The 26,949-nt window shown below is 41.4% G+C and overlaps 4 protein-coding genes and 1 long non-coding RNA gene across 6 annotated transcripts; 2 read left to right on the forward strand and 3 right to left on the reverse strand.

The window, feature by feature from the left end:
- Positions 1 to 329: 329 nt before the first annotated feature.
- On the reverse strand, positions 330 to 5,112 carry LOC102717752 (potassium transporter 6-like). The gene is made up of 8 exons (XM_006645220.3): positions 4,889 to 5,112; positions 4,589 to 4,811; positions 4,230 to 4,475; positions 3,650 to 3,700; positions 3,232 to 3,492; positions 3,062 to 3,114; positions 2,015 to 2,384; positions 330 to 1,506 (listed from the first exon to the last, which is right to left on the reverse strand). Exons 1-8 carry the CDS (start codon positions 5,069 to 5,071, stop codon positions 686 to 688), a joined length of 2,208 nt encoding a protein of 735 aa, XP_006645283.1. The 5' UTR covers positions 5,072 to 5,112; the 3' UTR covers positions 330 to 685.
- Positions 5,113 to 6,730: 1,618 nt separating this feature from the next.
- On the forward strand, positions 6,731 to 12,760 carry LOC102721046. The gene is made up of 13 exons (XM_006646587.3): positions 6,731 to 7,103; positions 8,400 to 8,583; positions 8,661 to 8,729; positions 8,880 to 8,978; positions 9,614 to 9,693; positions 9,776 to 9,995; positions 10,096 to 10,494; positions 10,575 to 11,236; positions 11,579 to 11,663; positions 11,728 to 11,779; positions 11,861 to 11,910; positions 12,017 to 12,064; positions 12,156 to 12,760. The coding sequence occupies exons 1-13, from the start codon at positions 6,829 to 6,831 to the stop codon at positions 12,330 to 12,332; spliced, it is 2,400 nt and encodes a 799-aa protein (XP_006646650.3). The 5' UTR covers positions 6,731 to 6,828; the 3' UTR covers positions 12,333 to 12,760.
- Positions 12,761 to 15,299: 2,539 nt separating this feature from the next.
- Positions 15,300 to 15,974, reverse strand: LOC121053311 (rapid alkalinization factor-like). Its single transcript, XM_040520102.1, has one exon. It carries the CDS (start codon positions 15,972 to 15,974, stop codon positions 15,612 to 15,614), a length of 363 nt encoding a protein of 120 aa, XP_040376036.1. The 3' UTR covers positions 15,300 to 15,611.
- A 2,929-nt stretch (positions 15,975 to 18,903) lies between these two features.
- On the forward strand, positions 18,904 to 26,471 carry LOC107305586. 2 transcript variants are annotated; one of them, XR_001551795.1, is made up of 5 exons: positions 18,904 to 19,135; positions 19,231 to 19,330; positions 23,992 to 24,187; positions 24,877 to 25,112; positions 25,573 to 26,471. It is a non-coding gene; the product is annotated as an uncharacterized LOC107305586 (long non-coding RNA). The 2 variants fall into 2 exon arrangements; XR_001551796.1 differs by having other exon boundaries at positions 24,094 to 24,187.
- Positions 20,469 to 22,388, reverse strand: LOC102718036 (heavy metal-associated isoprenylated plant protein 33-like). Its single transcript, XM_006645221.3, has 3 exons — positions 22,311 to 22,388; positions 21,961 to 22,036; positions 20,469 to 21,639 (listed from the first exon to the last, which is right to left on the reverse strand). The coding sequence occupies exons 1-3, from the start codon at positions 22,341 to 22,343 to the stop codon at positions 20,747 to 20,749; spliced, it is 1,002 nt and encodes a 333-aa protein (XP_006645284.1). The 5' UTR covers positions 22,344 to 22,388; the 3' UTR covers positions 20,469 to 20,746.
- Positions 26,472 to 26,949: the final 478 nt, after the last annotated feature.

Raw genomic sequence — 26,949 nt, forward strand, 5'->3', positions numbered from 1 at the left:
TCGACGACTCTGCGCCAGCGCCGTTTGATTCGTACGCAAATCATACTTCTAGCATCGGACATATAGCACTTTTCGATACATATCGGCATATAGATAGACCTTATTGGCTCCCATAGTTTCGTTTATTAGAAGAACATACGGCTTATTAACAACTAATTTATAGCTAATATATGTATATATAACGATATATATATTGTAAAATAAACTAAAACACAACCAATTCTAAAATTAAGTTTTAAAATTTAATTCTTACCTTATAAGCATAAATAGAAAAAAGGTCGTTATATTTGACTGAGAATAATTCTGCGCAGAGAGAATTAGGTCACAACTTAGAGTAATTTTCTCAAACATATAAGCTGGCCGGATATATACATATATGTTAGGTTGGATTATACTATTCCATAATCAGAAAACAAAAAACATGAAAATCCAATCTGCCAGTAAAAAAAAACTAGTCTTGTTACAAGCCAAAAAAAAAAAAACGCAAACTAGTACTCCAGCAAGATCCATGAGCAATCTCCTTATCATATGGAGTAATATCATATGGAGTAATATCATATGGAGTAATAATATATTGAGAATTGCTACAGGATGATATTCCCTCCGAACGGAATGTCCGTGCAGAGATGGGCGGGCAGAGGAATACCGTACCGTAGTTTTTGTCTAATTTATATTATGGTGTAACTCAGATCTCATAGATCATTCCGACCTGCAAGGTCTTGGCATGGTCGATCCGGAGCGTGGAGACGTTTGACCTAAAGTTCTTCTGCAAGAACCTGTAGACCTCGTTGATGACGAAGCGCCTGAACCAGTTGCGCCTCGCCCTGCGCATGCTCAGCACCGTCCTCCCGAGCACGTAGCTGACGCCGCTCGCCGGAGCCAGCTCCATGGCCGCGGCCTCCTCGGCGGACTCGGCCACCTCGCCCAGCGCGGCGATGGCGGCGCGGACGAAGTCGTCGCCCACCATGTCGCGCTCGTCCATGTACCCGTACTGGACGATGCACCGGTACACCCCGGCGCGGCCGGGCTCCCGCGCCACCAGGAACCGCTCGCCGGCGAGCACCGTCGTCACCGGCAGCGTGCGGAACGTGACGAACAGCAGCAGCTGGCGGAGGGAGCCCGTGTTGGCGGCGTAGTGGCGCACGATCGGCGGGACGCCGTCCATCAGGTCGGTGCAGAAGAAGCAGACCCCCGGGACGCGGGCGCTCCGGGACACGATGCCGGCGAGCTCCTCCTCGCCGACGGCGTTGCGCGCCTCGTACTCGCGCTTCTTCTTGCGGCCGTACGTCCACGACAGCGTGATGGCGAGGAAGAAGGCGGTGATGGCGAACGGCACCCACCCGCCCTGCGGCACCTTGGTCATCAGCGAGCTCATGTACGTGCCCTCGATCGCCAGGTAGAAGACGAAGAACGCGCCGGCCAGGGCGCCGTTCACCTCCCAGATCACGATCATCACCACCGTCATCAGCATCGTCGTCAGAAGCATCACCCAGATCACTGCCACGCCTGCCAAAACCCACCAAATTAATTAACTTGTTCTCATCGCGTCAATATCACTCATATATTATTTTTTAAAAAACATTTGTACCTTATTATTAGAATAAAAGTGATTAAAAAAAGTAAATCGCTCGTGACTATGGTTCGATGTTGTTTTTATATATATGTTATGTTGTTCCTGTGAATTATTAGTTCTCATCACATCAATGTCACCCATAAGAAGTCATTGATGGTAAAAATTTTAAAAAATGTAGCTAAATCTGGTTCTAAATGCCAATTATTATTTTTTACGAAAGAACTAAAAATTTACTCACTCTATTTTTTAATTTGCCGTTGTTAACTTTTGGGCATACGTTTCACAATTCATCTTATTAAAAAAATCTATATAATTATTAATTATATGATTATGATTTATAACTTTATAATTTTATATATTTATAAAAATAATTAAATAAAAGTCAACGACATTAAATAAAAAAACTTGAGAGAAAACTCGACAGGAAACAGTTCAATTTACCGAAAGCGCGGCCGATCTCCGGGCCACCCTGGAAGCCGACGGTGATGAGGAGGCAGACGAGCATCAGGAAGTAGTTGATCTCCGGGCAGTACACCTGGCCCTCGTGCTCGTCGGAGGTGTGCCTCACCGTGGCCCTCGGGAAGCAGCCCAGGGCGATGGACTGGCGGATGATGGAGAAGCTGGCGGAGACGAGCGACTGGCTGGCGACGATGGCGGCCAGGGTGGCCACGACGAACATCGGCCAGAACAGCGGCCGGGGGACGCTGCTGTAGAACGCCGTGCTCATGTCGCCGGGGTGCTTCACCAGGTACGCCGCCTGCCCGGAGTATGCCAGGATCAGGGACGGGTACACCACCGTCGAGAATGCGACCTGTTTCCATGGGAGTTGGAGAGGATAAGCATCAGCAAATGATATGTTGATTAAGAGCAATTTTACTGTACTTGAGAAAGGTACCATGAGGTACCAAATTTTTATTATAAAATTTTTAGTGTAAAATTTTGGTATCTCTTGATACAGGTATTAGGAGTTACCAAATTTTACACTAAAATTTTGGTACCTTCTCAAGTAATGTAAAATTACTCCTTGATTAATTGTACTCTTGCTGTACATAAATAGTACTGTGTCGGTTTCACGATATAAGAATTTCTAGCATTATTTAGATTTATTAATATCTATTAATGAATGCATATAATTTATTTATATATGTTTAGATTCATTAGCATTCACATATATCCAAACCAAGCTAGAAAAATCTTGCATGGTAAAACGGATGAAGTATATGACAATGTTTGGTCGTATAATATAATGATAATATCTAATGTAATTATAATATTGTTTATAAGTCTGACCAATATTTTTCTATTATATAATATAGTGATAATATCTAATGGAATCATAATACAGAAAAGTATTATAGGAGTTATTGATGGTCAAAATCTTTTAAAAGTTGACCGAGTAAATTCAATAGTGTCATACATTTAAATACCGAGGAACAAGTAAGTAACACGTTAGAATGTGCAGTTAAATGAATTTGCAGGACCATTTACCTGAATCGACGACTTGTTGAAGTGTCCCATATCAGCAAACATGGCCTCAGCACCTACATTACGCATGGCGACAACCACAAAGTTCAGACAACAAATCAGCAACACTCCAAAAAAGCAAATCCTGAACTCTGAGAACTTTCAGAACCAATCTTTCTCTTCTTCGTTTTCACCTGTGATGCAGAGAATAACTGCACCGAGCTGCTCCCACCCGGCTCGCCCGTTCTTGGCGAAGTAGAGGTAGATGTAGTGCGGCGAGAAGGCCTTCAGGACCGGCGGGTAGTAGACGGCGACGTTGTAGACGCCGGTCGCCGCGATGGACGCGAACCACACCAGCATGATCGGCGAGAAGGAGGAGCTGACCCTGCCGGTGCCGAACCGCTGGACGAGGAAGAGGACCACCAGGATCAGGGAGCTCAGCACCACGACGTGCTCTGAATCGGGCAAAGAAATATGAGTGCATGATCGATACAGCGACGGTTAACCGATTTGCCATGCAGATGATCACGGCGAACAGAAGCACCGGATGAGCAGTTCTGGATGAAGCTGAAAAGAGACTAGGTGAAGATTCATCAGGGTGGTGGGTTTTACCTTGTTTGATGTGCGAAGATCTTGACTGGATTCCTTGCACGGCCGAAAGAACTGCGAGAGAAAACACGACACGGGTGAATGGGAATTGTTCTTCAGAAACTGGAGCATGCACCTCAAGAAATAGAGAGCAACATCTTTTTCGCTTTTAATTATGCATATAAACCATTTTTTAAAAAAGTTAATCTTAAATTTGGGCATTGTTACGATATACCTTTTACTAGATGTGGACATGTGACGAGTAATGTAGTAAAATTTACATCTAACTATGTATTTTTATTAGTATATTACATATTTTATTTGAGATTTTGGTAAGATATATTTATCAATTTATCTATTTTAATATGATATAAAATATATATATATTTATCGTAGAGTTATATATTTTAGTTTTAATTTTACCCTTATGTAATTTGTACTTCACATACTACTGATAAACAGCTCGTAAAAACTTAAATTTAGAGTAGATTTTGATGCTTTTCTTATCACAGTTTATTTTTTCAGTCTTGACTTTAAAATCACAAAGAACGCGCCCACAAAATCTTTATTCATAAATTACAATCACCCCAGAAACTGTGCGTACCTGAGATGGCCGGAGTGAGGGCGCCGTCGCCGATGAGCATGCAGGTGCCGACCAGCACGATGAAGGTGAGGGTCACCTGCGCCTTGGTGCTGTTCTCCAGGAACAGGTGCAGCCATGACGGCCGGTCTCTCCTCTTGCTGTGGAACTTGAGATGGACGTCGGACGCCAGCCGGGTGAGCGGCACCGGTATGTTCCCCCTGAAATTCACGTGCTGCCGCAGCAGCGAGTACAGCGCGAAGGTGCCACCTTGCGACAGAAATCGCGATCTTTTTGATCAGTCGAGAACTCGAGATCGAGATTAATGGAGTAGATGATCATCGTGGATGGATGGATGGAGGGGTGAGAGGTAGGTACGGTACCTTCGCCATGGTCGTCGGCCTTGAGGACGATGAGGGCGTACTTGACGAGGCTCATGAGGGTGAGCGTCCAGATGATGAGGCTGAGGATGCCGACGAGGTCCGCCGCGTCGGCGTCGGGGAGGACGACGGACGGGAACACGTAGAGCGGCGACGTCCCGAGGTCGCCGTAGACGATGCCCAGCGACTGGTACCCCAGCAGCAGCGTCTGCCACACCGTGAACATCTGCAGATCCAACCAGAAAAGCGCAAGATTGATCGCACGCACACGAAGAAGACGCAATCTCACCAAGAACACTGTACCTGAGGTTGCCGGTGCCGCGCCTTGTAAGCCTGGCCGAAGCTGGACGTCCGGCGCGGGGAGCCGTCGTCGCCGTCGCCGTCGCCCTCCTCCTGCTGTTGCAGATGCTTCCAGCTGTCGTCGCCGGAAGGGCTGAGCTCGAGGACGACATCGCCGCCGGCGCCGTTGGCGGCAGGCGGCACCATTGCTGACGAGATTGCACGCGCCCGCGGCGACACGAAACGACGAGCAGGAGAAGAAAGTAGTTAAGGATACAGGCGTAGCGTACGTGCGTATTTATGGATTATGGAATCCCTGATCTGTATTTACGCACGCACACGGTGGATTAATTTGATTCGATTTGCGCGTCAAATTACAGACGAGTTCGCATTGAATTCCAACTCTTTTTTATATCATGGAGATAGAGATCCTGTGCTATTCCGTTTTCTTATGCTGGATTGAGCCGAGATTTTCTTTTACTCTCATCGGTTCACATTGTAACACGTTTTGGCTTTTCTAAAGTTAAATTTATTTGAGTCCAATGAAGTTTGGATTCAGTACAAAACAAATATAACATCACAATGTAACTTATTTTGGATTTAATTGTACTAATTTGGTGCTATAAATACTAGTGAATCTTACTGTAATCTTGGTGAAATTTAAACATGTTTATACTTTTGAAAAGGTTTAAATTATTTTATAATAAAAAATCACAGAGCAGTACGTTGATATTAATATGTTTTTTCTATAAAAAAGATTGGAGTAAATGAGTAAAATACAGCTATACAAGAACGTAAAAGGAAAAAAAAGATGGCAAGATCCTAGTGGACAACTATTCAGCAATGTGTCCGTTGTGCCATCTAATGAAGTGGGAGTAATTACATGGCTGCAAGGCTACAATAAAACCATTTGCATTTCTCTAGGATGACAGTTCATGTTTCCCTCTTCGTACCTCCACCTCATGTATATGGATGGACACAATAATGCAATATGTATAATCAACTAATTAGTCCACCATTTTTATAAGTACTAATAGAGTACATATTCTACGTGACATGCTATAGAGTATTTCTACGCTGTTTAGTAAAGACTAACTTAAGCTAAAAGATTCTCTTTAATTTACTTCTGATCAATTTTTAATTAAGTATTTAATATTTAAATTCTTTTTTCAAGCATCTTATTAACTTTGATATCATACGAAACTGTCTAAAAACACTTATATTATATTATAAAATTTAAATACTAAAAAATTGGATGTAGTATGTATCATGCAAATCATATTGTTTGAGATTTAAATATGAATTTCTACGAGTCACATACTCTCTCTATTCTCTATATATAAGATGTTTTGATTACATATATATTTGTACTCGTAGACCATTGATATATTTAATACACGTTCAAGTTTAACGAAATACCATTTTATAATTTGAAATTAAGGTAATATTTTGAGGCATTCAATTATTCGCCACTTGGGCTACGTTTGGTGGAATATTTGAAATTAAAACAACTTTCCTATGTAAAATTTTTTAAAAAATATACACCGTATAGCAGTTTAGGAAGCGCGCGAAAAACTGACGTAAATAAGTTAACTTACCGCCATCCCAAACGCGGCCTTCCCCATTTAAGAATTTATGGCTATGTGTTTATGACATGTGGATTATAAACTCACGTGTTATAGACATAGACATTAAGTAAGAGTTACAAAATTCTTAAATATCACTAATATATTTAATATATGTTCAAATTTAAAGAAAAACCGTTTTATAACTTCAAATCGAGGTGATATTTTGGAACTGCAGTTTCAGAGTTTGGGTGAGTTGGCATACGACGGACGGCGCTTTTGCTCCCTTCCCTTTCTTCTTCTTCTTCCACCTCCGATCGATCGGCTCCTCCCTCCCTCACGCACACCCAGCCCATGCCACCGACACGCGCCTCCACCTAGAACCCTAGCCCCACCCCGATGGCCGCGCCGCCCGGCCCCGTACCGGCCGAGGGGGCGGGGGCGGCGGCGGGGGCCCCCGTGGCGGCCCTGGCCGCGCCGGTGGGGCCACGGCCGTACGAGGTGGCCGTCGCCGCGGCGGAGCTCCGGCCGGTGGACTGCAACCTCGCGGCGCTGTGCGACCACGTGCAGGCGGAGGGGTTCGGCTCCGGGGCGTTCTCCGACGTCGTCGTCGAGGCCATGGGCGCCACCTACCGCCTCCACCGCCTCATCATCTCCCGCAGCGCCTACTTCAGGTCAGCTTCCTCGGATTCGGGGCCGCCGCCTTTGGATTCGGTGGAGGGTATGGGTATCGAAGTTGCTGCTGAGCCTCTATATCTATCCCGAGGCTAGAATTTCGTTTCCATGGAAAAGTGAAACGGAGGAATAGAAAAAACATATGATTCTGATAGGAATGTAGGTAGGTGTAAAACAGAGGATTACAAAACATAGGAAAAACGTAGGAATGACCGTTTGATTGGACCATAGGAAAAACACAGGAATTTAAGGAGAGATATATAAAAGGATTTTTTCCATGAGGTTCAACCTCTTGTTAAATTTTCTCCAAAACTTGCATAGGAAGATGCATTCCATAAGAATTTTATAGGATTTTATAGGATCCATTCCTTTGATTCAAAGGGCTTTGTAGGAAAAATTCCTATAAGAATGAAATCATCTAAAATTACTATGAAATTCCTTTGAATCAAAGGGGGCTGAAATGTCTATTTCAGTGTTCTCGGGGTGTTTCTGTTCCTTTGAGGTGGAATTTTATTTACTGATCCCCGATTAAAATGTTTGTTAGAAGAATCTGAGAAAACAATAAGAATAAATCCAGGAACCCATTTTGAGTTTTGCTGTTAATCACAGCAAGTTCGTTAGCTTTTTTGACACATAAGTTCGTGTAGCTTAAGTACTTCCTCTGTTATACAATGTAAGATGTTTTGGGTTCTGAAATTCAAATTAAAGAGTCTGGTGAATTCCCCATCTAACACCGTATATTGGCACGAGCGAGGTAGTGATCAGGAACAAAATGGCTTGCAATTAGATGAAAGTACAGGGGACCAAAATGTCTACATTGTGTAACATTGGGAGTAGTTATTGATTTCTACTCAGTGTACTCAAACATGTATAATTGCGGTCGCTAGAATGCAATGGTTTCAAATGCTTCTTGATGGAGTAGAAGTTTCTTCTTTCTTCCGTATAATTAGATTCACCTAGATGTTATCTTGCTGTACATGATGATATGATCCCTCAATCAGAATATAAATATATAATACTCAATTGAGATTATCTTGCATAGTTTCAATGAGAGACATATTACATATTTAATAACATAATCTACATAGAAATTCAATGAAACTTCTCAATCTGGAATGATTAAAATTATTCTCAATGCCTTTATCTCATGTATGTGATTTGTTGTTCATCCAACATAGAAGTGAACCTCCCTCTGCAGTAAAATCCCCATTTTCCATATTGTAATAATTTTCCTAGATGATATTATAGTGAAAAACAAAACCAGCTTAACAAATCTGTGTGGAAATGACTGCCAGGAATATGCTACAAGGTCCTTGGAGGGAGGCTGGAGCACCTACAGTGGTGTTGCATATAGATGATGCAAATGTTGATTCAGAAGCAATTGCAATTGCATTGGCATATCTTTACGGGCAGCCCCCAAAGCTTAATGATAACAATGCATTCCGAGTACTCGCGGCTGCATCGTTTCTAGACCTTCAGGTTTTCTTCATAAGGAAGTTCTCTTCTGTGCCTGACCTTTTTGCTGTTGTTGTGCACTTACAGATGGTTTATTGCAGGATTTGTGTACAATATGTACTGACTTTATTATTTCTGAGCTCTGGACATCAAACTTTTTGCAATATCAGGTTAGTCCATTACTGATGCATGTATTATTTTCAAAACTATTCAATTATTTTTTCTATATACTTTTCTATTAATTAATTTATCTTTTTAATTTGTCTCCTTGCTGAGCATTCATCTTTATATTGTATTATTTTCGTTATTATTGTTTACAGCTGTTTGCGGAAAGTCAAGACTATGGTAGTCATGGAGAACGTGTCAGAAATGCCTGCTGGGGTTATCTCTGCCAAAGTGCTACGCTGGAACTACGGGAGGTAACGAGCATTCATGACAAGTTTGTTGGCTAAAAAGAGCAGATTTCTCAGTATATTGCTCTTGTAGGAATTTCAGTGAAACTGCATGTTTTCAATATGGTTTTTATCAATAATTATATCCATTTATTGTGATTTCCTTCTGAATGTTGGTATAATAGTAATAGACTGGATTTATGCTGACACTTTCTCCATGAGATATCCTAATTAAGATTTTGCAACTTAAACTCAACATCCATACATAATAGTACTTTGCTTTTACAGGAAGATAAGTGCATTACATGCCAAAATTTTATGCTCCTCCCCCTCTTGTTACTGTATCTTTATTTGACTTATAAATATTATGGGACAGATATGCCAATTGTAATTGGTTGAAGGACAAGCTCCTGCGTCCTTTTATTTTTTTAAAAAATTTATCAGCCATGCATATAGTTTCTTGTAGTTGAAATGCAAATGCTGCGGTTACAAGAAATGCTTATGATGCTTTTAGAAGACTATCGGTTTCTTGCTTTCTCGCAACATGAATGATCACACATATGGTTTGATATTTTGTAATTTTAATATGTGCTACAATGGTCATTAATATTTCTGTAGTTATTCATTTTTAATATTCAACTTTTATTTGCTTTTATTGTAAGGTGCTTCCAAAACTCTCTTCACAAACTTTGCATGCTCTCCTTACATCTGACGAATTATGGGTACCTAATGAGGAGAAACGGTATGTTATCCATAAAATTTTCTGCTGAATGATATTGGAATTTAGAACCCAATTATTACAACAATTTTCTTGCTGCTTGAAGGTTTGAACTAGCATTATATGCTTTGCTTTCGAAGATCACTCTGCCTGATGTAGAAGTTAGTGGAAATGAAAATTTGAGCCTTACATCAAGCTCAAAGGGAAAGAGTCCAATGAATGAAGCTGGTGAGGAGCAGCTTATGGGGTCTGAATTGCAGAAATTAAAATTGCATGACAACACAGAGAGTATAACTGCCCATAACACTATTGATATTCCAGATATGGTAAATTTCTGCCTGCGATCAATATGTTGTGTTATCCTTCTATTGTCAAATAGTTGAATAAATTAGTTCACTAAATTTTTATTATTTGCCTTAAATTTAGAATGCGGAAGGTTCCAGGAGGAAGGTAAATGATTTTTCCACAGGAGGACCATCTGGGGAAAGCACATCTTATCAATTTAACGAAGATATCTGGCTTTCTGGTGACCAAACAAGGAACCACCTCTCGAAAACTTCTTCCAGTAATGGGTTAGTACCAACTGAGTGGGGAAAGCCCAATGCACCACTTTGGGGTGGTAGGGTTGTTGGTCGGTGGCAAGTTAGATGCGTTAGGGGAAGCTCTTCTCTTTCTTCTGATGAGTACAATGCTTTTATGAACATATTTGAAAGGGGTTCTCTTCTCTACTGTAATATGTCATTTGATGCATTGTTAAGTGTTCGAAAGCAGCTTGAAGAGTTTGGGTTTCCTTGCAAAGCTGCAAATGATGGTCTTTGGCTACAGGTTTTTAGTCTACTCCATGCCTTGCAATTTTTTGTTCCTACTAAGACCATGCCTTAAACTTTGGTTGTCTGTCAATGCAGATGCTTCTGTGTCACAGAGTGGAAGCAATAGTTGCTGATACTTGCAGAAATTGTTGCCTTACAAGTAATTCATGTGCTTGTAAACAAGCACATGTAAGTTCGCATCACCACTACAGGCAAGAGCATGATCGGGGCAGTGCTTCAGGTACTGTAGGTAATATGTACCTTGCAGATTCCCATGGTGAAGGAAATGGTGTTTTTGGCCCTGTCCGTGTTAATGTCAGAGGAGCAGTTGATGGACTTGCTGGTATTGGGAGAGGAAACTCTAATGTTCCTGGTGCAGCTTGGGCTCCCACACGCTACGTCTACTCTCGTGTTCCTTATGGACTTGGTTCAAGAAATGGTCAACAATCGTTCGCAAATGATGAATCAGAACCTAGAGTTGACTTCAATGGAGATATTTCGGGAGATGGCCTGACTGCGTTGGTTAATCTTACCCAAGAAATCAGTATCTCTCCTCATCAGGCAGAAAGCATATATGAGACAGGTATGCAAGTTAGATATTCCGGTGCTGCTTCTGTTTCGACCCCAGGTGGTTCCTCTCTCCAGATGCAGGAGTCAAAAGAGCATGAACTTGGGTCCAATTGGGAAACTACAGAGAACACAACTATCTCATTGGACATGAAAACACCACTCAGTCATTTTCCTCCTTTCCGCTTTGGGTAAGATTTGATGTTTATTCTGCTTCTGGTAGCATCTCGTTGGTGGAATCCCAGCCTCCTAGATTAAATCTGACCAGTTCTGAAGGTTGTTTATTTGATTGTGAAATCATGGATTCCAATTTGCAAGTCATCTGAATATTCTCTTTTACATATGGTCCAATATGGGTGTCTGTTAGTTGTTACTTTTACAAACAGGGAAAAAAGAAACATAACTGATAAGAGCAGTCAATGATATTTATTCTGCTACTAATTTCTTTTTCTCTGCTCCTTATTAACCTGATACTTGATGGCATTTTTACTTTCCTGTTTTGACTATGTACTGAATGCTTTATATGAACACAGGGTTGAGTTTGAAGATGTCCACAGGCTTGCAGATAGTCAGGTGAAACATTCCACTGAAGTATTTTATGCAGGCTCTCTGTGGAAGGTTAGTAAATCCTGTCCTTCTCATGGCCTAAAACTAGTTTGGTACTCATACAAGCATTTTGCAGGTAAGTGTCCAGGCATTCAATGACGAGGATCCTCATGGGCGTCGCACCCTTGGTAAATAGTTTATCTATTCTGTTTGCCGGCCTCTTTTTACCTTTGTTTGTTGTACAAAATCATTTAACAATTCTAACGCAGGACTCTTTCTGCACCGACGCAAGGCTGAGCCATTAGACCCCTTGAGGAAGGTGAGTGGCTTAATGGATATATCTTGCAACACAGAACGGGGGTTTAATGAATTCATGTCGCACAATGCAAAATGATCAGCTGATAAAACTCTTTTTTTTAAATCAGGCCAACATGTATGTAGATCCCCGGGAAAAGGTCACTGCTCGGTATCAGGTATAGTCTGCTTCATTCTTCCTATTGATCTGTTGTCTATGATACACCGATACTGCGTATTTTAATTTGCTACTTTCGTTGTTGCTCATAGCTTATCTGTCCATCGAAGAGGGAGGTGATGATATTCGGGAGCCTGAAGCAGGCTGGCACGCTCCTACCCAAAGCTCCAAAAGGGTGGGGTTGGCGCACTGCCATATTGTTCGATGAACTTGGTGATCTTCTCCAGGGTGGAGCCCTGAGAATTGCTGCAGTAGTGCAGCTTGTCTAAGCAAAAATGCCCAGTATATCTAGAAGCTATAGTGTGTTAGTATATGCAAATCGAAAGAAAAGGGCACTAAATGGCACCAGTAATGTTTGGTAGTGTCACCATAATGTATGTAGTTCTTGCATAAATGTGACTAGAGATGGACGCAGGTCGATCCGCGGGTAATCCAACGTCAAAAGTAAACATATTAGTATATATTTAGTTAAACAAGAGCTGGCTACGGATTACCTGTGGGCTGACCTATGCCAGTCATGCTTTCAAGTGTGTAATAGTAATTATGCATGGGCAAACCAGTCTTATCATTGTGACCTGAGTTGGGTTCGTGTGGACGCAGAACCATTTTTCTTTCCCATTGATAGCAACAAACATGTTGCTGGCAATTTGTACGAGAAAAAGGCATAAATGCAGCATTGCTTATATGTTTCTGAAAATCAGATAAATTCTGCTTTTCATTGGAGTTAATAAAAGCAATAGATCTCTAGATAATCCAACACCAAGATCAAGGGTGTGGATATGTAGTTGAAAACCCAATAGATGTTGGCGTTGCATCACAAAAGATATAGTCCACATCTCAAGATAATCCAAAAGAAAGATATGCACATCCATGGTTTTCTTTTATTATAGTGTACTGATATAGTTTTGAAAATCCAATAAATATTGCCCTTGCATTGAATTGAAGTTCTTCAATCTAATCATTCCATGAGTATCCAAATCCAAGATAGTAATGCACATCCATTTTTTGGTATTAAATGTTCACATCCATTTTCTGAATTAATGTTAACTAGTTAGATTACTGCATGTAATAATTTTCAGGACGCATATATTGTCTCCCTGTTCATGCATTCCCTCCTCAAGTCCTCCCATTCATACGCCTAATTAATCCCCAGGTTCTGAATTCCGGTCCATCCCCGGCCATGTCGTCATCGGCACGGAAGACAGACCACCGTGCTTGCTGTTGCCTTTCTCATGGCCATCCTCTTGGCCTCGCTCTCCGGTAAGACGGATTAACATGTTTGTTTGTTTGTTTTTGCAAAGCTTTCTGCCTTCATTTTTGGTAGAACAAAATTTCAATTTTTCTTAATAATAAAATTTACGCTAGCATTTGCTTTAAAGAAACTACGTACAATTATTACATAGGTGGCAGGTTGGCGTATTCAAATCTAAAATCACAAGATACAGATACCGCGATCAATATAAATCCTATTGATAAACTCTGATTGACGATAAATCTGCACAGTTGATGTTTCTATGCAGATGTAGGAGTTTGAGTGGGTCTGCCTATGAAATCGTCTATAGGGCAATTAAGTGAGTTATAAGCGACGTATTGACTATAAATAAGTTTATAAACAGGTCTACAGCAAACCCACTTACACCTCTAGGCAAATGTAGCGGCTTTGTAATAAGTTGTATATAGCACTTGTCTTCCTCAAATAACAGAATAAACTATCAAACGGTGTGGTTTAAATTTTATTTGTTAATTTACCAGGCACAGAAGGTGTGATTTGCAAGGCAAAGAGCAAGCTGTTCCGTGGGACGTGCAGGGGCAACCGGAACTGCGCCATGATCTGCCTCCACGAGGACTACACCGGCGGCTACTGCTCCAAGGGCTTCTTCCCCAAGTGCATGTGCACCAAGCGGTGCGGCGGCGGCGGCGGCGGAGGAGGAGGCGACGAGCCGCCGGCTGACGGCGGCGGTGCCAGCCGCTCGCCGGCGTTGGAGCCCAAGTGATGGTTCTTTGGTTTGAGATAGGGAGAAGGAAAAGGAAGGTATTTTTATTGATGTGTGAAATATAGAGAATTTCGATCGAATAAATGTGTTGGTTTTTTTATTTCCCCTCGTTTCTAATAACTCTTCGCCTCTATGGTTCTTCCATAAAAATGATGTTGTTATCATGTTGATATTATCAAAGGTAATATATATTGTGTAAAATTTAATACCTCTAAAAACACATGGTTCGAGACATACTTTTTACTGCAAACAAATGAAAAGCCTTGCATCTATATCTGTTCACTTTTGCTTATAGTTATAAGATAAAATTTAAATTTTAACCTTAAATTTGAAGTTGATTTTGCAGGTATTTTACCGAAGTTTATTTTTCAGCCTTGATTTTTAGATCGTTAAGAATAAATATATATAATTTTATAATTTTTTCTTTTACAAATATACTATTTAGATTTTTTATAAAAAAAACAAACAATCCCCTCCTTAGGTCAGGAGTATAAGTGCAGACACATACATACTCTATTCATCACCTTTCTGACTCATCGCGGAGTAGAGCAACTCTAAATATTTTCTTTTACCTCAATCAGTCACAATCTTTTCACTTAATTTCTCTACCTGCTTTCTAATCTTGATCAACTACAATCATAATTAGCTTAATTTCACCCCTCTTTAATCCCCGTAAAAGCGTAATTATTTTTGTATTTTGTGACAGATGGCCAAAAGGAGTAGTAAACTAGTAATAAATTTGAGGTAGGTGTACTTTAGAAGAGACAACCGAGAGCCCACAGTCTAAAAACAGGTATAAGGGCCCATTTGATCTGCTGTTTCACAAGGGGCCCAGCAAATATTCTGATGAGAGTGTACCAATTTGCTTTTTGAAGCATCTCTCTTCATCAGAGTTCTTCATGTCATGCCATGTGCAACAGTAAATCTCCAAGATTCAGGACCACACATCCATCTGCCCATCACATAGTCCTCAGAATCTAATACAGTACTGGTAACATTTTTTTTTTGGTTTTGCAAATTTGGCACTAGTTTTTTCTATATCGCAATGATACCACTGTAATGATAATTTTAGTGATATTTTTGTAATTTTTTAGTGGTAGTTTTGTAATAATGATTTAAATCCGTAGCAAATTTACTATTGCCTTTTTTCTCTCTCTCTATTATTTACGAGATCGGAGAATCTACCACCAGCAGTGATGACCATTATATTTCAAGATCAAGAAAATGTTCATATGCATGCAAGGTGATGGAGCTGTAGCTTAGCTATGACTATGACTATGAGCAGCATTTAGCACAAATGGATCGGATCAGGATTAATTACCAATGCCAATTACAGGGAAAAAAAAGGAAATCAGTATGGATCAAGAAAGCTTGCTCCAATTTCAGCTCAACCTAACGAATCTCTCAACTCAGGTATAAATTAAGTGGGCATGGAAGGAAGAAGAAAAGAAAAAGAAAAAAAAAAGAAGCATGTTGCAAGAACTGAACCAGCAATGGATCGACAATGGCGGCGGCGCCGGCCGCCATGAGCCGGCGACGGCGAGAGCGGGCGAGCTAGCCTCTGCACTGGGCGATGGAGGAGCAGCCGCGGGAGTAGGGGTTGGCCTGGCCGCCGGGGCGGCAGTTGTAGTAGGACGCGCCGCGGTACGAGCACGGCACCGAGTTGCGTCGCATCGCGTCGTAGCTGATGTACCCGCCGCCCTGCAGCCTCCTCCTCCTCGTCCCCGCCGCCGCCGCCTCGCCGGCCGCGCAGTACTCCTCCCCCTCCTCCTCCTCCCCCCGCGCCACCCAGCCGTAGTAGCTCCGGTCACCATCCTGGCTCTGGCTGTGCTGCGCGGCGTCCGACGATGCTGCCGCGACGAGGAGGAGGAGGAGCACGGCGGCGGCGGCGGCCACCGCGCGGCTTCGCGGCGGCATCGCGGCGGCTCGCGGTGGTATGCTGTGTTGGCTTCTGCTACTGGTTGCGAGTTGTGTACTGCTACTGGCGTGGCAGCTAGGTTGGTTAAGATCTCGAGATGATCCCTTGATTAAAATTTAATAAAATAGTCTCAGGCTAGATTCGTTTTTAAAAATTGGAAGTGTTTGAAATTTGGGGTTGGTAGTGGGAGTTAATCAAATTATTCCATTTCAGCATGTCTATTTCAGCCTAGATTTAGGTGGTGTTTTCTTGTGGGACTTCTAGATTTTCTAGATTATTTGAGTTGTGACAGCTATTTGGAGTATAAATGGTTGAATTAATTACTACCTAGTTGAAATTTTGCTTTAAAAATATTAGACAATAATTTTTTATATATAATCTTGTTTTAATAAAATATACCGTTTAGTAGTTTGTGGTGATCCATATAATCAATAATGAGAAGAAAATAAAACTTACCCTAATTTCAGTTAAACTATCAGCTATAATATCTGGACCTTCAATTTGAAGATTCAAAATTCCAACTGAAAAACAGATGCAAAGGGTTTTACTAATATAAGAGGAAATTTTCTGCAGTTTTTTTTCACTTTCAATTGTAAAAAATCCATCAGCTTCATTTTGATCTATAAGAAAAAAAAAACATGAGGACCATAATGTTCATTGTTTTCCTGACACGAGGCACCTAATGTCACTCTATTTTTTTTCTTGATAAGCAGGTGACCACGAGATCCATGCACCGTTAGTTGTCCAATTGGAACATGCCAAATTTAAACCCAAGATAAACTTTGCCGTCCCAAGTAGTATTAAATTAAATTTGAGCAGTTTCATGTGTGCCTCATTACAGTATTGACTTTGCTGGCCTTATTACCTCGAGAAAGGAAGCCAAATTATACTTAATATATGAGCCTAATGACGAGGGCACACTTGCAGAGTAGTTCCAGTTGACTTGTTAGTTTGTTAAGTCGTGCTTAATTAGCTAGCTAGCTAGCTAGAGAGCAGTTCCAGTAGACTCTAGAGGCAAAATTCAGACATTAGGAGTTAAGAATTCTTTAAATCCTAAGCTGATTAATTGAATCTAGCTAAAGTTTCTAACTGATATGTCGGTTATTAATGTTGCCGCATATCAAACGAGCAAGTCGAAGCTGAGGCAGAAGAAAAGTGGAGATTAGGCCCGGTTGGTTTCAGGTAGGAATTATTATAATATAGATTATTGAATCAGATTACTGTAAGCTAGATTATTATAGGATAAAGTACAAATAAATAATAAATATGAGTTATTATATAAGCATTTTTAGATAAACTTATCAGATTACAATAATTTAGGCTCTAGATTACCATAATATGTTACAATAACCTATATGCTTGTTTTAGCTTACTACTAATAAGCCATATTATAATAGTCTTCGTCTTCGCTTTTTTATTTTTAACATATCCTAATTATATGAATGTTTAACTTTTGACTGTATACATGTACTTATGAATGTACTTATGAATATAGAAACTGAATTTCTATCCATAATTAAAAAAAGAGAAGTTTCCTGCAGATTGCACTGCAGTGCAGTAAGTAGCTAGACAGCTAGCTGCATTGCATCGTCGATAAATTTGATTGTTAATTAAGCCAGTTGATGGACTGGTATGCATGCATGAACAGTGATGGTTTTTCTGAACCCTTGATCAGAATTAACATGGCAAGCCTGCACCGTGGCCATAAGATATGTGCGAGTTTTTTTGTCGGCGTTTGCGAACGCATCACATGGATTAGGGCTCTGCGATCACGTGAGATGATGAGCGACCATATTAGCTTATTACCGGTATGATATCTTACTTATATACTTGTCTATGCCACATCAAGCCGAAGAACAAGTTGGGTACCCAGCCTCCTTTGTATCTGAACATCTGATCCGATCAGAGGCTATACATGCTGCAATGTCTCTGCTTGTTGGCTTATCGACCGTAACCAAAATTTAAGGGTTTCGTAGAATTTCTAGAGAAAACAGTTTAATTTCTTCGATTTTTCTTTAAAAATCGAGGCCACAAAGCTTAATTTTGTCGTATATAGTTTTTGTTGTAGTTTATGTTCCATTGCTGGTATAATAGAGCTATGAAAGTTTTAATCGTTTGTTTTTTTATGTAGTTGTATGGTTTTATCAGCTGTAACTTAACTTAGACTGCAGTTACAGCAGTGCCTTGCTTTGCTCTCACATCAATCTGCATGGGCATGATATGTAATGGCTTAGCTACATAGATTCATTATTCAAGTGGGGTATGGACATGCTTCAAGTCGAGAAGATTTATACCACGGTTTTGAATAAGAACCCGAAGATACATTTACCCAGTCAGATAGTTAAAAATATCTATATTTTGGAACGAACAAGAAATATATTAGACATGCCGAACATGTACAGGTGTCACATTATTTACTACATAATCGAAACAGCACAGAAAATTTCGTCTGAATAGAAAACAAAACGGCGTAATTTCTTTTTTTTAAAAAAAATAAATGTGCCTGACTGTGTCGAAGTCTAACTTATTTTTGCGTGCTCAAAACTTCAAAAGAAAGCAGGGCAGCATAATCCCGGCCCACAAAGGATGCCTTCAAAGAGGCCCATCCTGTTTAGCCGCTCAATGTGGGCCGCCATCGTACGTGAGCTATCCGGCCCACGATTCCAGGCAATCCAATTCCGGCCCATTTATCACCTAGCCGGGAAACTTTTGTTCCGGCCCATCACGCACGTGGGCTGGAGTCCCCTTCCGGCCCATTCCGGACGCAGCAGGGAATCCGGTTTCGGCCCAACTTAGCTTGGGCTTTTGCAGTTTGCTCGCTCGTGAGTCGGGGCGCGGTGGACACAGCGTTTCGGACGCACGCGGCGGCGCGCCTCGCCGTCGGCCGCCGGCCGCCGGCGCCGCAGTTCCTCTGCCCGCCGCCGAGCTATGCCGCCTCCCTCCGTTTCCGCCTCGTCGGCCGACCACCGCGACGACGTGCCGAGCCGCGTGACTCCGTGTCTCTCCGTCTGTCGTAGTCTCCACTCTCCACCCGCGGCTTGCGCGCGCGAACCCTCCCTCGTGTCGAGATGGGAAGGGGATCAGGAATCCCAAATCCCTCTCAGGCATCCCAGTTCGCCGATCCGTCTCGTTTCAGCAAGCGGCTCGTCGTGGGCACTAGGTATTCTAAGTCTCCCCTTTTAGTTTTTTTTTACTGTATGGTGATTATCCTCTTGCGGAGTCTTACGGCATCAGGATTTGCTGATCTGTTTGCAGACTAGAGAAAAATTCCAAACCAATTTAGTTGGAGGATGTTGCTTCTCGTCCCTGATTGCGAAGATACAGCCAGAGATTGCGTTATTACCAGCATAATATTGTAAGTATTCTGCATCTATATTCTCTTCAGACGTGTAGTAATTCCTTTCTATTGCATAGACATTATAGATAGGTAGATTTATATATTCTGTCGCTGCAATCCTGATAAGGGAGCATGTAGAGGAACAACTCGCTAAACGAGACCACCTAGATGTTGCAGAGCAGCATGCCGTTTGATGGTTAACTAGTAACCTCTGCTGCCTGAATGGCAGGCAGGCTAGGACAGCAACTTTCATGTCAAACTTTGCTTTGGTTTAACGAAAAGAAACTGTTAGCAAGACGTAGCACAATTGCTTCCACTTTCATGGGGATTGTGAAATGTGAACCGCACATACACCATCGGTATCAGTTAACTAATTGCGAGCTCGGGAGTTCATAATTGGTGTTCCTCGGGCTAATCCCATAGCTATCCGTTTATTTCGCCAAGCAAAAGTCCTCTCCATTCTCTAAGCCCCATGCTATCATCTTCTGAAACTCTGAACTCTGAATTCCTGACCCTGGAGTCTTGTTGCCTAGATGATACTTGCAGTTCAGCTTCAGAGTTCTCTTCTTTTGGGACTCTCTCTTTGATGCTTCAGTATCTTGACCAGCATTTTTGCCTATTGATCTCCAAGGCTCAGCTATTATCTTTCACTTCAGCTGCATTCTAAGTCCCTGCATGCATAACAGTCTGTACAGACTAATCTTGGTCTGCATTTCACCAGCAGTGCTGTCCTTAGTTCTGATGCAGTTACTGTTAAAGTCTGGTCAGAGTCAATGCACCATACCCGAGCAGATTGTGTTGTCGTCAGAGCACAACTAGAGCTTTACCGTGTCAGGTTTAGCAAAAGTTGAATACAGAGAGGAACAGCTTCCCTTCCTGTGGCCCTGTCTGTACTCTGTAACAGTGTAACGTTAGTTGCTCTGTGAGGGAAACAGTAGGTTTTAAAATAAAGCAAAGGATAAAAGGAAAGCTTAATTCTGACCCTTCCCTTCTTTTGAGCACTTTGAATGATCCTTTACATTCAAACTGTTTCGTTCCCTACTGAATTTTAGACAAATATTATACTTCTGAAACCATGCATATTTTTCTTGAATTGTGGCACTCAAGCTATCTCCCTTGAAAGAAGTGTTAATCAACACAATGTTTTGATGCAAGATTACCAGGATTTCATAATACTAGTATATTTTTATAGACTTGGCTCCCAGATAACCATGTTATCAGTGTTACAAAATTGCTCTGACAAACATCAGAAATGCTCATTCACCCCTCCCATGCTCCCTCTCATGGATCAAGCTCAGCTCATTTTATTCTAGCAGCATGCATCGAACCTGAGTACTACTAATGCATCGATTACTGGTAATACTAAATCTAGTATATATCTAACATATAATCACTAGTTAAGGAACATAAAACTAGCTAAATCACTGCTTCCCTTCACATCACACTGCAAGAATTAGCATTCTCATCATTGAACATTTCACCGTATGCATCCCGTGGCGGCGAGAAGGCGCTCCTCTGCTGCGGTGCACCATAGTAATAGTAGTCGTCGGCTGAAGATTGCTGATAGTGTTGGTAGCGATATGGCGAAGGTTGAGGATAGTTGTAAGGCTCATATGGCGATGGTCGGTTGTAGTAGGAAGGCGAGTACTCCTCGTCGATGTAGCCTTGCGATGATGGTGAAGGCCTCGCCATGGGCATCGGCGTTGCCATCGCCGGCGCCGGTGTTGGCGCCACCGGAGCCGGTGGCGCAGTGTAGTAGGCTGCGCTCGCCGTCGGCCGTGCCACGCTGTAGCTCATGACGTGAACTGGCTGCGGCGTGTGGTTCACGTACCTGCCGCCTCCGCCGTACTCCATTGTCACCCTCGCGTCGATCGGTCTCTGCTCCTGGTGTTGCTTTGCTTTCCCTTTTGGATCACTGGGTTGCTGCGCTGTTTCTGCTGCCTTGGCCTCATCGCTTTCGTCGCCATTGCCACTGGACGTCTCCTGGACTTCTTGAGCTGGCTTTGGGGTCTCGTCGGCGCTCTTCTTCGGCTCCGGCGACGGCTGAGGATTTCCTGGCTCGGCGCCGCCGCCCTCAGCGCTGTCGGGACCGGGCTTTTCGGCTGGTTGATCACTCGCCTTGCTGGATTCGTCGTTTTGGTTCTTGGTTTCTTGGCTTTGGCTCTCTGCAGGCTGCTGCTGCTGCTGCTGTTTCGGCTCCTCTGGCCATGGCTCTGCTTGCTTGTTGGACTTGCGCAGCTTAGCAACTAGGATATTGGCGTCGATATTTCTTGAGGCCGTGACGGTGACCTTGTTGCTCCGGCCATCGATGTCGCATCTGAACACACCTTCATGATCAAAAAGGAACACAGAAGATTAGGTCAGTATAGCCATGTTAATTTGCTGGTCAAGTTTCTTCCTCCATTTTATATTGATAGTATGTACGTCTGCACCTAACATTACCCTTCCTATCACTGCCATGAATTTTCTTTTCTGAATTCTTCAAACTAGATATGCACTTGCAAATATACCTAACATAGTGCATTATAATTCGCTCTAACTCTTGAAGATACAACTTTTGGAACAAGATGTTCACAGATGAATTTTGAAGCTGCACAGTTATGCTAAAGATCGTTGATATGCGGTTTGGGGTTTTGATAAAAATATACCTGGAACACTTTGAAGCACTTTCTTCACTTTCTTCTTGCATCCTTCACAATGAATGGACACCTTCAGCACCAGAGCCTAAATCAGGAAATCAGAGATAGAAGCCGATCGATCGTCAGCACACTTGCATGATATCACAAGAAAGAGAAGCAGCAAAAGCATGGAAATTGAACATAAGGGAATGTGTTGCCATGCATCCAAGAACAACTTAGAGAACAATTAGTGAGCTATCTATCTATAATCCTGAAGAACAGACAAAAAAAACACTAGTAACTGAACCATGTCGGTGAGCAGAAGAATTTCTATCATAGTAGTTAATAGGAAAGAAAACTAGAAGGATGGATCTTAGCACCTGACACTCTATAGGCTCTGAGCCGGAGGCCATTGGAGCAACTGATAGAATTTGCAGGAGGGAGGGGAAAGTGAGGGAGGCTTGTACTGTGGGTGAGGGTTGAGGAGGTTTTATACCCTGCACTAGATATCAAGTGAAACTGTGAAAGGAATAACCAACAATAACAACTAGAGAGGGTAGTGGACGTTTTGTTGAGCCTATATTTTAGTTTGGGTGTGACTAGGGGAGGCTCCTTTACAACTTTACAAGTGGACAAAACACACCCTTTGAGAAGGTAACTTAAAGAGGAGGTGATGGTTGTTCATTTCTCTTCTTTGGAGAACTCATCATGAGCTGTATCACTGAGATTTTGATGGAAGATAAAAACTACTTTTGGAGGATGAATCATACTTGATATATGTCTTGGTAATTGCTTTGTTTGTGGAGCTTCTTTTGTTGTTATAATCTTTTACCTTTCGTAAGATATGATTATCATAGAAATATGTGATAGTGATTCGACAAAACTTTACGCAATATCCATGTCTCAGGGAAATTTTAATGGCCTAGGGATGTTTGTATAATTATATTCTTAGATGTCTAAACACGTTCAAAAAAGGAAATATACTCATTCATACAAACACACACTCGTGAGACCTAAAAATTTAGCTACAAAAGGATCACATGCAATTTTACACGTCATTGTGTTAGTTTGAAAGTAGAAGCTAAAGCTGTATTATATGTTATCACTCTTACGAGTTATTGTAAAATACCGCCTGACACTTTTACTTTTTTAACAACCCTTTTTTTCATTTACTGTATAGTCAAAGTTTCATAACCCAAAAGTGAAGAGAATTACATGAAGGAGACGGCACTGAACTACAACGCGGATGAGCAAATAAATTTTTTATATTAGGACACATTCCTCTCATGGAGTCTTGTGAAGATTCTTTTCCCTTCCCCAGAGTGTTCTGGTGTTGTAGGCAAGCTCAGCATAGTGGCCTCCTTTATCATGCCAAATACGAAAGAGATAGGCCGCTGCTTTTGTTAATGTTTCCCCGTGCAAAGGAGGAGTTTTATTTTGTCACGAAGTTGAAAGGTAGCTACCATTGTGACATATAATACGCCTTTTTTGCATGGAGGATGAGAAGAAAGCATCTATTCCGTCCCTGCCTTTTGACAATGCTTAGTTGTCCAAGAGGGGTTTGTTTATATCTCGCTTTGCTCCATGATTAAACGCAAAATGTTGGTCATTGTCCATACTAGCAAAAGCTTAATTAGTTACGGATTCATCTGGAGACTGGAATTAATATCTTGGGGAAAAAGGGAGGATGATATTCAGCCCCATCTTTTATCTTATGCCTATGCTTATAAGCCAAAATTTAAATTTTTAATTTTAAATTTGGAATGGATTTTGGGGGTTTTGTCATCGTAGTTTATTTTTCAGCCTCGGCTTTTAGATGACTAAGAACATGTATATAAAAATTTTATTCATAAATTATTTTTTATTTGTAAATATGTCATTTGGCTTATTTCCTCGGTATGCCAAACAATCAGCCCAATTGTGCAACTGGAAAAGAAAATAGCCATCCTTGGATACCATGCACTTGTTTAGCACTGGAAGAAATCAATTATATTATACTCTTTATTGGAAAATCAACTTCTGACATTATCTCCTGGCTTTTGTGCATGCTGAGCTGAACAGCAAAACAAAGATGTAAACATCAGTGGCTAAAATGCAGCAGAAAAGAGGTGCATATCTTGGTGATAAGAGACGGTGACATCGTAGCCATCCTGATTTCTGCAGTTCCCATTCAAGAAAAGGAAAAGGAGACTTTGACTCGTCGACCTTTTAACACCGTCAATTTCAGGAACAAAAAAAATGAAACCGTCATGTTCAGGTATGCAATTTTCTTCATCAGACACTAAAGGCATTCTGTTCCATGGTGTAACCTTCATAAATTATTTCATTGTTTATCGTTCTCACCAGTTATCGTGCCAATTAATGTTGTTATTTACAATCAGTAGCTTCATTTCTACAATTCTGCTAGTTGTTAGTGCTGGAAACTTCATTTATGCCACTTGATTCCCAGACAAATCATACCTACGTCATAAAAAATCACGACGACGATAGGAAATTTCCAGGAAAAGGCTGAATCAGCTGTAAGTCGGATGGTTGAGTCGTACGCATAGCAATTTTCTATCAGGCGAGCAACAAGCCGAACATACGTGAACTCCGTCATTTCGTTTGTCTGTCACTTTCAAAAAGTTTCTTCCTCACTTCACTTTTTCTTAATCTCTTCTCCCCATCACCACAAACCAAGATGATAATGGCTGCTCTTGTTCTGTTGCTTCCTCCTTTTCCACACCCTGTTACTCTTATAGCTGGAAAAAGAGATGGCACAGACTCTCACCCAGACTGTGAAAGCAAAAGGAGGGAGGAGTGCAACAAAAGCAAAAACAGCAGCATAGAATCATAAATAGATGCATTATGCAACGGCCTGAGATTAAAAGGAGAAAAAAAAGATATGATGGTCTTTCAGCTTCAGAGACCGTAGATTTTGATTTGGATGTGTCCTCTCTTTTTCAGGACTGGTGTACGTCGTCGCCGTCGTCTGGAGGCGAGTTCTTGGGATGAGTGAAGAATATGGCGGCCTCGGCCGGCGGCCGGCGGTGACGTGATGTTGCTTCGTCGTCCACCGTCGAGCTTGGCCTGGACGAGCACGTATGCGGCGGCGGCGGCGACAGAAATTCAGAAATAGAAGAGATCCATGCTGAGATCGAGAGGTGCGTGGCGTTTGGTGGCAACGGAGAGCCGCTTTACTGGTAAGTTTGGTGACCAAATCTGCAGCCAAAATACTCCCTTGGACTCCTCTTTACAAACGTTTGTAGTAGGTAATTTTTAGACATGTTTTGATCATACGATCTTGTTTAAATTTTCATGCAAATATAACAAAATATCAAGGAATTAGTTATTTTTGACATAAATTGTTATTAAAGTTACTTTAGACAAATCACAAAAATAAACAATAATTACGTAACTTTTTAGATAAAATGAATGGTTAAATGTAGGTCGAAAGAACAGCTAACGGCATAAAACAATAAAAAGGAACTGAGAAGTTATTATATAACATTTTCTTTTGTACTGTTAATTTTTTTTTTAAGATGAGGCAGGAGCGCTGCCGATAAATTTGTTTATTTTTCTCGAGCTGCAAATTCGAATTTGTTACGCAGGTGTCCCATTCTTATTGTTGACAAGTTATTCATTAGTCTTTCTTTTTTCCAGCTCAACTTGCAAACGTGGTTTCGATGTGTTTGGACGGATGTATTAAAAGATGATGGATCGGCCCAGGCCCAAGCCCATTGCTGCAGCCCAAGAATTCAAGAGGCCGCATTTTCCTTCGTTAGAGTACGTTTCCTTGACCATTTCCTTTTTATTCCCGCTTTCGAAATGCCAAATTTTGCTGCTTACAGCTATCTTTTGTGCTGTCTTTATCTCTCAATTTTACATATCATCCGTATTTTTCCTCTAAAAACTGTAGCAGCGATGCAGTATACCCCCGTATTTATTACACGGTATACTTGCCTTATACTAGGGTTCTGGGGTCCGATTGCAAAATAAGTTCAGGCGCCATAGGAATGGTCGGATTTCGGAAATTTTGGACGAAATTTGAACCACATTTGACTAAACTTGAACCAAATTCAGATGAAATGGGAGTAAAATATCGTTTTCTGACTCAATGCGAAATTTATCTTAATTTAAATAATTAAAATTAACTTAACCCGATACCATGAACATTTTTACTAGTAAGAAAAAGATGGGGAGTACGTACTCGTGGTCAAATTTTCTACGCACCTGTGAGCACATTGCAGCCACACACACACGTACGCGAGCTGCTACTCTGCTAGCCGTACCTGATTCCACCTAGGGCCGAGATGTGCCGACGGCATGTAGATGTATGTAGCCATGTAGGTGAGGAACCAGAGTCAGACAGAGAACGGCATGGAGTCAAAAGACAAATATTCGCTCATGTCCCATTCCAAATACCTGTGTAAGCATAGACGCATTGTTGTGTCCTCAGTGGCGGCGGATTCAGGATCCGAAGACCGGAGGGGTTGGTTATCTTTTTTTTCTTTCCTCCAATCTTCTCTCATCTTCCTCCTCCTCGTCTTCTTCCCTCTCTCTTCTCCCCTATTTTTATGGGGATCCAGCGTGTATGAGGCTTCTAGTCTCAATGTTGGATCCATCTTTGCTTATGCTTCTAAAATATAATTATTTCTAAGCTATTTAATATAGATTAAAATTGAAAAGAAAAAATCTATGATATCCCTCAATAAGGAATTAATGGTTGTGGAAGAGTAGATGAGAATAAATGAGAAATTTTTTTACTAGAAAGTAATTAATGTATAAATAGCAATGTGAATAGTATCAGAAATGTTTAATTATGGTATAAAATTTAACTTTAAAAGTGTTTGTAATTTAGGACCGATGGAGTACTGTACTCTACGTTGATGGATCATGCATTCATGTGAGAATTTTTTTTATTTTTTTAAACCTTTTTATTAAATAATTTCATTACTAAACTAAGGACAGACTGACAGAGTGATGCAACGTCAACAGGAAAAAAAACAAATGGGTGATTATCTGACTTTTTCATTGCAT

The sequence above is a fragment of the Oryza brachyantha genome, chromosome 1, assembly GCF_000231095.2.
Source record: "Oryza brachyantha chromosome 1, ObraRS2, whole genome shotgun sequence".
Classification (NCBI taxonomy): Eukaryota; Viridiplantae; Streptophyta; class Magnoliopsida; order Poales; family Poaceae; genus Oryza; species Oryza brachyantha.